Consider the following 12,074-nt stretch of genomic DNA (forward strand, 5'->3'; position numbering starts at 1 on the left):
TATAAAGGCAACTACAGTTTATAATAAAAAGTTCGAAACAGTTTCTTCAACAATTTATATCATTGAAAATTCAAATATTTCTTCTGAATTTTTACTTTATAAGGTAACAGATACAATATGGTTATAAACAGGTATTCATGAGTATATCTTACACCTTCAAATTATTCAAATATGTTCTTCCACTATTGTCCTGTAAATATTCTTATTCCCTATCTAGTGCTATCAATTTTAGGGTTGGAAAGCTCTTTAACAAATAGATGGCAGATGTGAAAAAAGATAAAATATATCTGTCATTAAGATAGGCCTCTTATAGTGGATGCCTTATGGCAATGTTATTCTTGCATTCCAATGCATTTTCTTAGTTCAGCTGCAGTTTTTTCTAGTTGTTGAATGTTCCATTGCCATTGTCTTCTACTTGACTGAAGTTTGTTCATTTGACAGTGCAAACGTTTAAGAATTGCATCATATCTTTTATGTTGTACCTATTATAAGAAAAGTACCCATCAATAGGACTTGTGTGGAATAAATAGTAAACAGCTATATAAGATATTTTGACTACTCTGAAGAGGAAAGTACTTCAATAGAAACTATTTACTATAGAGTAATGATAATAAAAAATAACCAGTAAGTGTACAATAAAAATACAACACTTATTACATAGTAGATTCTGTGTTGAGAGCTTTCTACATATCGTTAAATTTTCATTACACCTTATGATTTAGGTTAATTATTCTTACTCAACTGAACTGTTAAATTTAAAGTTTAAAGACCAAAAGATCTAAAAGATTTAGGAGATCATGTAGTCCCATCCATGCCTTTAAGTAATTTATGCTGAGTCAATGATACACTGGAAGACAAGGAAGCCAGAGGGTTTACATGCACACATGAAAGTGAGAGAAAGAAGGAGCCACCTTCTACAGGGTCTGGCCATACCGTGACCCCCTTCCTCTATTCCTCCAGCAGGTCAGATCCTGAAAACTCTTGTGTTTGCCCAGCATGTTTCAGCTAGACTAGGTGAGGAATTCAAACCATGGTCACCATGTGGGATCCAGCTTCCCTTGAGCAGTGTATTACCACTGCATGTGAAGCTGGTCCACTTGACAAATTTAAATACCCATATTGTGTGTGTCTGTAGTTCATTATAGTAAAGTATATATACAATATGTAGCATACCATATTAAAATACCACGTTTTATTTATCTAGTCTTCTTTCTAGGGGCATTTGGAACATTTTTATTTTTTGAATTCTGAATAAAGCTTTTTTTTTTTTTTGGAGAGATTTTCACTGTAGGGCGCGTGCGCTCGCCAGACAGACAGAGACATAGAGACAGAAAGCGAGAAATCACCCCACAGGGGGGATGGTCACGCCGCAATCCCTTCTCCTCCATTCTCCTCTTGGGATCTTGGGCACGCACGCACATGCGCCCGGCGTGAGTTTTAAGCCACTGGGTCCGGGACACGAACCGCAGGCGACTACGTGGGAGTCCAGCGACATAGCCATTACGCTAACTGCTGGTTCCCAATAAAGCTTTTTTTTTAAAAAAAGGCATGTTTTTATTTTCCTTAAGTAAACACAAGGAGGAGACATTGCTGAAATGTAAGATAAGCATATACTAACATTCTTAAAAACTGTCAAATCATTTTCTAAATAATTCCACCATTTTATAATCTCCTCAAAAATGCATGATATTTCTAGTTGCTCCATATCCTTGCAATATTTGGTGTTATCATTCATTATAATCTTAATCATTCTAAGAATGGTATTTCACTGTTTATATCAAATAATCTTTTACTGTGGTTTTGATTTGTATTGTCTTCGTATTAAGGAATTAATTATCTTTTCATGTGTTTATCAGCCATCCTCTATTTACTTTTGTGAAATTTGGGTTCAAATCTTTTGTTCATTTTTAAAAATGGCTGTTTTTTTATTATGGAGTATCAAGAGCTCTTTATATATTTCTGGACACAACCCTTTGTATATACATATGTATTACAAATAGTTTTACTCCTGTGATTTTGCCTTTAAGAAAAGGTCTTGCTATGTTGTGATCCTTCTCCCTGAGCATCCTTACTAGCTTCGATTACAGCACACTCCACAGGGACCCAGGGAATGAAACCTGGCTTCCCCTGAGCTCCTTTTCTTAGTAGCAATGTCAACCAGTGCACTCTACTGTGGATGGATCCCTCTTCATTTTCTTAATGATATTTTCTGAAGAATAGAAGTTTCAAAGTTTGAAATCTAATGTATCAACTTTTTTCTGTGTGATTAGTGTATTTGTGTTCCAAGAAATCTTTGTAATTCAACATAATGAAGATAATTTCCTACATTTTCTTCTGGATGCTTTAGTTTAAGCTTTTACATTTTGACAAATGATTCATTTCAAATGAATTTTTTTTGTGTTGTGATGTAGAAGTTCATTGTTCCTTTACAGATATTCAATTGTTCTATTATCATTTGTTGATTACTTTTCTTTCTTCATTGAATTACCCTGACAAATTTGCCAAATGGACAAAACATGATTAATTTCTGAACTGTATTCTGTTCCATGGTCTACTTATTTATTCTTTTAATCCTTATTTTATTAATTTACCAATACTGGGCTCTCTTAGAACTGTAACTTAATAATAAATCTTAGTATCAGAAAGGGTAAATCCTACAATTTTCTTCTCATTTTTAAAGATTATTTTGTCTAGAATAGATCCTTTGTATTTTCATATAAATTTTATAATCAGCCTGTCATTTTCTATTAAAAGTTTTATTAGGATTTTTTTGAACAATGTTGAGGCTATATAGATCATATTGGGGAAAATTTGATACTTAAAGATGTTGAGTTTCAGGCCAGCAAGTGATGTGATGATTAAGGAACTGGGCTCACTCCCACATAGCTGACTGGTTGCAGTCCTGGACCTGGTGGTTGCTTTCTCACTTTTCCATTCTCTGTGTCTTTCTGGTGAGCACACATGCCCTATAGCAAATTTAAGAAATAATAATAATTAATAAAATTAAATAATCAATTAAAAATATATTGAGCTTTGGATGGCATAATAGTTACAACTACGTGAGTCAATGTAGTCAATTGTAGTTCAAGTCCTGGACCCAGTGGCTTAAAATTCACACTGGGGGACCAGCAGTTGACGTAATGGCTATGTCGCTGGCCTCCTATGTAGCCGACCGCAGTTTGAGTCCCGGATCTGGTGGCTTAAACTCATGCTGGGCACATGTGCGTGCGTGCTCAAGATCCCAAAAGGAGAATGGAGAAGGGATTGTGGTGTGGCCATCCCCACTGGGGGAGTGATTTCTTGCTTTCTGTCTCTCTGTCTCTCTCTGTCTTTCTGGCAAGCACACACGCCCTATAGCAAAAAAATTCCATCTCTCTCTGTTTCTCTGGCAAGCGCACACACCTTATAGCAAAAATCTTTTTTTAAAAAAAATTATATATATATATAGATAGATAGATAGATAGATATAGATATATAGATATATATAGATATATTGAGTTTCATAAACCACAAACACAGTATATCACCCATTCACTTAGCATTTTTTCCCAGCAGTATTTTTTTGTAGAAATTTTACACATATTCTCATATTAATTAATTAATTAATTAATGTTGCGTTATTTCATATTTATGACAAGTTCTTAATGTATAGAATTTATATCATCGGTATGCAGTATATATCATCTAATCATATAGTTTTTTATAGCTTTTAAATTTGAATTTAAAATTTATAAATAAAAAATACTAAGAATTCATTATCTGAGCAGATATTCATGACAAAAATAATATTTTCTCTTAGTTTTTGTAACAGGATGTTTTTAAGTGATATAGCATATCTGTTAGACAAGAGGTTTATTTAATTCATTTAATCTTCTAGTTATGTATTGCTACTACATAGGAACTACACGAAATATAACTAATTTTTTAAAGGATTATTTATTTATTTAATTCAATTTATTATTATTATTTTGTACCTTGACAAGAGAGAAAGGGAAAACAAGAAAGCAAACCCCAGGTCTGGAACTCAAACTGTGGTTGGCCATATGGGAAGCCAGTGCCCCTAACCACCACGCCAGCTGCCACCTCCAATGTATCTGATTTTTGTATTTTAGTTTGGATAATGGTATGTCCTCCAAAGGTTCATGTTCTGGAAATTTAGTCCCTCATATAATGGCATTGGAAGTGGTAAGACCTTTAAGAGGAAGACCTTCCCTCTGTGTGGGTGGGCACCTTACCAGACTAGATTGGTGTATATTATTAGTGAACTGAGAGAGAAAGACCTACTTTTAATGTGAGTGGACACTATCCAGTCACCTGGGAGCATAGGAAAAGTGGAAAATTCTGTAAGATGCATTTTTTTGCAAATGTAAATGGGATCACCATTTAAAGTGTTTGAAAAATACCAGACATAAAAAATAATAATAGATTTAATAATATGATTTCTTGTTTTTCAACAAAACAGAGTAATATGTTACAATATTATCTATGTATCCACCTAAATGATCTTTTTTTAAAAAAATTTAATTTTATTAATTATTATTATTTTTAATTTGACCAGAGAGAGAGACAGGGGTGAAGGAAGTGACCAAGCAAGTTACCAGGTACTCAAATCATGGTCCACCATGTGGGAGTCTAGCACTTTAACCACCACATCAGCTGTTGGCCCTTCTATGTGAATAATTTTTATCCTGCCTTTAAGTCACCTTTTCCCTTTGCTTCTCTGACTTTCACTAGTAAGATTGGCTTTCTAGGTGTGTAATCATGTCTGTTCTGATCTCATAAAACAAATGTATTTGTCTTTTGTGTGCCAGCATATTGAATTGTACCAAGGTAAACATACTCTGTCCATGACCCCCAGTAGCTCTGAAGTACACCAATTTTTCCCTATCCTTTTAAGTTTTAAGTGCAAATTATACAAAATTTAAGCAAGAGTAAGCCATCAATGCTTTATACAACATCTATTATCATAAAATATTTCTGTAGCAATAATCATTGGCTAAAAATTTCTTAACTGCTCCAGTTTTCCTTGCTTGAGAACTCTTGGATTTGGCACTTAACATCTTTTTTTTTCTTTTTACCTTGAACAACAATCACTGATTGTTGCTTAGTGCTTTGTATTTGAAGCTTTGTGTTTGTATGCTTTGTATTTTGCTTCTTCAATTTTTTCACCAGTGACTCATAGCTTATCTTTATTCTCCTTTCTCTTATCTGTAGTTCCCTTCTTTGAAAATATATAATGACAGACAATGGACAGGGAAAACTGACATTTAGGGATAAATATTTGGAAATGCTTTTTTTCATTCAGTTATTTCCTAAAAGTACTAAAAACATTTGACAGAAAAACACTGAATTCAAAAACCATTTTCATTTTTTTCTGAACCAAAAAATGAAAAAGCAACATTAATATAAAAACTAAAATATGCAAAGCACAAAATATTTGAGAACATTAAAGGTAGAGCAAAAGAATGCTATAGTTCAAGCAAAAGATGACCCTTGAATTGTATCATGACCATAGCCATAGATATTCAGAAAGTATACCAAAAAAAGGACTCAAGAGAAGATACAATAATAATATTCTGATATTTGAATTTATCTCATTTTTAAAAATTGGTTGCTTGAAGAAGTTTATTCGTATCCATGTTCAATTCTCATCAAGTAATAAATATAATTGAAAAAAACGCAATGCTCTTAAGACAACAGTGTGATAATATTTGTTTCTCAGTTATATAACTTACGCAGAATCTTCAATCTCTTAAATTTTCATATTTTTCAAATATAATACTATATTAGGATTGAGGACTACTTTTAAACATACTATAAGTAACCAGAAGTAAAATTAGCACACAAAGAATTTAACAGAGACATTCCTATTATGAAAAGTTAAAAACAGTTCTTTTAGAAACAGCTTTAGAAAATAGCTCTCCTTTTAGGACAAGAAGTTTTATGATGAAGACATTAAAAAATGTATGTCTTAACCTCAGTGACACTTATTCTACATCTAACACTAGTGATCACTTATCTCACCCTTTACCATTAGATATACCAATTTAAACTACTGCTTCTTTAAAAATATACTGAAGAACCTATTCTTCCTGATAAACATGACCAAAGCCCCTGGACATTGTATATAAACCAAATATTAGAAGCTTTGGAAATTTGGAAAGAAAACTGCCTGGTGACCTCAGGACCCAAGCAACAACATGGATTTTCTTTTTTTTCCCCTCATATGAGGAGGGAACTTCAAACTGTTCCTGAAAAAATGGAATTAAAGTACAAGTTTATTTGAGTGAAAAAAAAATTCTGAAATCCATACATAGTTTTCTTCATAATACTCATTTTCTGTGAACTTTTTAAAGACCTTCCATATATCCTCTAGAGGATTCTGGAGAGGACAACAACTTGGAAATATCAGTGGTACAGACAGAAAAGCCTCAGAAAAAGTCTGATTTCTGTAGCTAAAGTTCAAGAAAAATGGTAGCCTAGCAAGACAGAAAATGTTTAGCCAATCACTGCTCTACCACACAAAAAATTACAAGTCCACCATTCACGTGAACAAAGTCTGACTGAAAAGCCAGCCTTCACCACTATTTAGCTATAATGAAGTGCCACCTCAATCATACCAACAACAAAAAATATGCCAAACTAAATACAAAATGACAACACATTACACAGAAATTGCAACAAGTATTTTAAAGTAGTCATCATAAAAATGCTTCATCAAGCAATTACAAATATTCCCGGAAAATGATAGAATAAATAGAAAGTCTTGGCAAGCAAATGGAATATATAAAGAAGAACCAAATGGATATTTGGATATAATAGAAGGGATAAAATACATAATAACCAAAATGAAAATTTTAATAGATTTCAATGATAGAGGGAATGGTGGCAAGAATCACTGAATTCTTAAACAGGATTCTTCTGCTCTTTTTTAAGACAGGATCTTTCCATGTCATATTTCTCTCAGCTTCCCTGAGATTCTGGGATTACAGGTCCATTCCACGACCCCCAGCCCTATGGTTAGACTGAGAATTTAACCTAGGTCACTGATGTGGCCCCAGCTTGCAAAACATAGCATCTTAGCTGCATGTGCAACCAAAGCTTAGCCTCAAGAATCTGTGAACAGGAAAACAGAATGCCAGAAATTACTCAATATGAATAAAAGAGAAAAGGTTGAAACAGAAATAATGATAGCCTCAGGAGCCAATGGGACTATAACTAAAAAACCTAACGTTTATGTCAAGAATCCTGGAAGAAAGGAGATAAAGGACAGAGTTGAAAAATTGTTCAAATAAATTTGGCAAAAGGCATAAACCTACAGAAACAAAAAGCTGAGAGAATCCCAAATAAGATAAATCCAGATATATCCATTTCAAAACTCACTATAGTAAAACCTCTGAAAATTAAAGACAGAAAAATCTTAAAAAGCAGCAAGAAAGGCCTTATTTATATGGGAGACATTTTTTTGACTGACAGCAGATATCTCATCAGAAATCATGGAGGCCAAAAGGATGTGGCACAACATATGTCTTTTTTGTTGTTGCTGTTTTGTTTTTTGTTTTTGTTTTGCCATAGGGGGTGTGTGCTTGCCAGAGAGAGTGAGAGAGAGAGTGAGAGAAAGAGAGAGGAGTGAGAGAAAGAGAAAGAAGTGAGAAAACACACCCCAGGGAGATGACCATGCTGCAATTCCTTCTCCTTCATTCTTCTCTCAGGATTCTGGACACACCCCCATATACATCCAGCGTGATTTTCAAGCTACTGGGTCCAGGACTTGAACACAGTTGGTCATGTGAGAACCCAGTGCCTTAACTACCATGCTTCTTGCTGGCCCCAACACATTGTTCTACCATGGAAAAAAAAAAAAAAAAACTGTCAACCCAGAAGTCCATCACCAGCAGAAGTATCCTTCAGGAATGGAGGGGAAATCAAGACATTCTCAGGTGAAAAACTAAAAGAATTTGTCACCACTACCTTAAAAGAATAAATTTAGAATGTATCTGAAGAGAAAGGGAATTATAAAAGAATTTTAGAATATTGGGAAGAAGAAAGAATATGGGGGCGCAAACATATAGGTAAATATGATATTAATAGATGAATAGGCCATGGCTAAAGGGTATATTTTCTTTTTGAGATAATGAAAATATCCAGAATTAACTTTGGTGATAGTTACACATATCTGTGAATACATTAAAAGCTATTAAAGTATTGGGTTGTCAGAAAAGTCATGACACATTTTTGCTTAAAAAATATAGAAAAATACATCATGAGTTTTCTGACAACCCAATATATACTTTAAATGGGGACTTGTATGACATGTTAATTATATCTCAATAAAGCTATTTGTAGACATCAAAGAGTGGTTGCTTGACTAAAGGGGCCCAAAAGAACTTTCGGGACTTCCTGTGAAAGTTCTATCCCTTAATCTTTGTGTAACACAGATTTATGTATATACTAGTCAAAATTAATCAAGGTAAATATTTATAATTTTTATACTTAATCTTATGAAAATTATACCTGGATAATATATGTTAGCATAAAAAAATACTAGACAGTCTCAAATTTCCTTCCAAAATGGTTTTTAGCAATTTATACTGACATCAACAGTGAATTAAAATTCAGATGATTACATCTTGTCAACTGTAAAACTGCTAGTTTGATAGTCTAAATATAAGATCTCTTTGCAGTTTTAGTGACCAATCTTTTATTGTAAGGAAGTTGGTTATATTTTCCATTGTTTTTTGAATATTCATGTTTCAAAAAATAAGTCTTTTCATATGATTTACCCAGTGTTTTAGGGGCGTGTTTAACATTTTCTTATTTCTTTCTTATCTCTTACATGTCTTATAAAGATCTGCTTTAGAACTGAGTTTTGTCCTGTCTTACAATGTGTTTACCTAATCTAGATACTTATGACATAATCAAAAATGAAAAATATTTAATTATAGAGTTTGTGTTTTTTTTTCTTTGTTTTCAGTTTTGCTATATGGCATGTGTACTTGCCAGAGACAGAAAGAGAAAAAGAGAGAGAGAGAGAGAGATTTGAGAGAGAGAGAGAGAGAGGTGAAAGTGAGAGCTAACCCCCCAGGGAGTACTACCATGCCACAATACGTCTCCTCCTCCATTCTCATCTCAGGATCTTAGGCTCACACATATACCACCCCATGTGATTTTCAAGCTACAGAGTCCAGAACTCAAACTGGCAGTCAGCCCTGTGGGATCCAGCACCTTAATCTCCACACCACCTACTGGCCCATCTTTAAGTAATTTTCTGACATATAAGGTTAAGTTTTTCACCTATGTTGTCTTTAGTACTCTTAGAAGTGTGTGTGTGTGTGTGTGTGTGTGTGTGTGTGTGTGTGTGTGTTGTGAGATAGAAATCTAATTATATTTCTTTATTGTTTTAAGAGATAGTTTTGCTATAGAAAACATGTGCTTGCTGGAGAGACAGACAGACAGAAAGAGAGAAATCACCCCTTAAGTGGGATAGCCACTCCACAATCCCTTCTCCTCCATTCTCTTCTTGGGATATTGGGCACAAATGCACACGTGCCCGGCGTGAGGTTAAGTCGCCAGGTCCAGGACTTGAACCATGGTCTACTACATGGGAGTCCAGCAATGTAACCATTACGCTATCTGCTGGTCGTGAAATCTAATTATATTTCAACATTTTCAATATAGGTAACCTATTTTGTTTATATCATTTATACATGGGTTATTTCTGGATTTTTTCCCATATCATTAATCATTTTTCTCTATATCATTTATATATCTTACTATTTATTGTTTTATAATAAATCTTCACAGATAGAAGGGCAAAACAATAATCCCTATTTATTTAGATTTCTAGTAAACTCTTTGGTAAAATCATGGTATTTATTACTGAAAATATAAAAAGGTTAGAGTTATTTTCACACTTCTCAGATTTTTTTATTATGTCAAATTAGTCACAAGCAAATTGAAACATGCATCTTTTTATTTTTCAAATCAATGTCTTTCAGGTGAGAATTATTTTTTATTTGTTCTCAACAACATATTCTTTTCCACTTTTGTTCTCCATTCATCTAAACAACAGTGACTGGGGCCAGCAGATAGCATAGCAATTATATCACTGGACTCCCACATGGACAACCACGGTTCAAGTCTCAGACCTGGTAGCTTAAAAATCTCTCTGTGCATGTATGCATGCATGCCCAAGATCCCAAGGGGAGAATGGAGGATAAGGGATTGAGGTATGGCCATCCACCTGTAAGTGAAAAATCAGGGGTGATTTCTCACTTTCCTTCTCACCATCTCTGTCTCTCTCTCCAGCAAATGCACATGCCCTAAAGCAAAAACATCTTTAAAACTAGTGACTATAAAAATATATTGGGAACCAGCAGTTAGCGTAATGGCTATGTCGCTGGACTCCCACGTAGTCGACCGCGGTTCGTGTCCCGGACCCGGTGGCTTAAAACTCACACCGGGCGCGTGTGCGTGCATGCCCAAGATCCCGAGAGGAGAATGGAGGAGAAGGGATTGCGGCGTGACCATCCCCCCTGTGGGGTGATTTCTCGCTTTCTGTCTCTATGTCTCTCTCTGTCTGTCTGGCGAACGCACGCAAAAAGTAAAAAACCTCCAAAAAAAAAAAAAAAAAAAAAGACAAAAAAAAAATATATTGATAATATACACTTTAAGAATTTAATATTAATTTTAATTTTGCATATCAGTTTCTATTTTTTTTTAACTTGACTCTTTGGTTGATAATATGAAGTCAGAGGGGTTTAGGAAAACAATAATTTCTAGTATCTTTTATGATATTTTTAGATGTCTCTCATGTCTAGGATTCATCGTTTTTGACATATAGCCTCTGCTTTCTAGCCATTAATTTGGTATCAAGTTGTTGGAGGAATGAAACAGGGAAGAATTCCAAGCCAGGTTTAAACAGGAGTGAGTGCTTTTTTTCTTTGAATATATTAACATATTTAAACATCTTTGAATGAAGTGAGAGGAAATTATCTATAATTATCTATGAATAATTTGTATTTATCTACTGAATTGTGAAGTACTTGTTCTTTGAAAAACTGAGTAAACTATGAAAATATGAATATAGTATTACTTTAAAAAATTACCCCATAAAATACTGCAAGCAAGGACCAACCATGGTGATGCACAAGTAGCACCATCACTTGGAAGGGTAAAAAGTACATGGGAGACCCAGGTCTGATTCCCAGGCCAATCTGAACATGCTAGGTATAGTTAGACATGCTATTGTAGAGTGCAACCGAATAAATGACCACTAAAGCCAGATTAAGGTTAAAGGGACTCTTCTAGGGGACCAGCAGTTAGCGTAATGGCTATGTCGCTGGACTCCCATGTAGTAGACCACTGTTCGCGTCCCAGACCCAGTGGCTTAAAACTCACGCCAGTGCGTGTGCGTGCCCAAGATCCCGAGAGAACGGAGAAGGGATTGTGGCATGGCCATCCCCCCTGAGGGGTGATTTCTCGCTTTCTGTCTCTGTCTCTGTCTGGCAAGCACATGCACCCTATAGCAAAAACCTCTCCAAAAAAAAAGAAGAAGGTAGCAAAAAAAAAAAAAAAAAAGAGTCTTCTCTCAGCTGGCCAGTGACTACAGCCTGAGGCTCAGGGGCCAAGAGTCAGAACTGCAGCCCCAGCCAAAGTTTGGGGTAGCTTCTTATAGGGGTTGGTTGCCAGGTGTACAGGATTCCCATGCGAAAGCAACCACAGAAGCTGAATCAAGCAGGTTAATTATTTCTGAGGGGAGTGGGGTTTCCATGCAACCAGTTACATTGCTAAATAAAGGGGTTTCGGGCTAGTTAGCAAAGACATTAGCAAATACAGGCTGTCATCCCAGACATGGTTTTAGCACTAGCCGCTTTCTCATGAGAAGAGCAAGCAGGAATACAGAAGCAGAAAGCCATGTTACGGGAAGGGTACAAAATGGATGAACATTTGCTCATGTGCAAAATCTATTTGCAGGCTTCCACAATGCCTCTAGTCCTAGTTTATTGGGAAGCTGTGGAAGGAAGATCTTGGCATAGTGAGACCCTGTTGAAAATACCTATCTCTGTCTCTTT

At 35.0% G+C, this 12,074-nt stretch overlaps 1 protein-coding gene across 2 annotated transcripts in view; it reads right to left on the reverse strand.

Annotated features, from left to right (window-relative positions):
• Window positions 1–237: 237 nt before the first annotated feature.
• CCDC122 (coiled-coil domain containing 122) overlaps window positions 238–12,074 on the reverse strand; it is a 22,324-nt gene continuing 10,487 nt past the window's right edge. For both annotated transcript variants that reach the window (XM_027767447.1, XM_027767448.1), the window contains one exon: window positions 238–482. In XM_027767447.1, the coding sequence (XP_027623248.1) occupies window positions 333–482 (150 nt within the window). In that variant the 3' untranslated portion in view covers window positions 238–332. The remainder of the gene's footprint in view (window positions 483–12,074) is intronic.

The sequence above is a fragment of the Tupaia chinensis genome, unplaced genomic scaffold (assembly GCF_000334495.1).
Source record: "Tupaia chinensis unplaced genomic scaffold, TupChi_1.0 Scaffold144262_1, whole genome shotgun sequence".
NCBI lineage: Eukaryota > Metazoa > Chordata > Mammalia > Scandentia > Tupaiidae > Tupaia > Tupaia belangeri.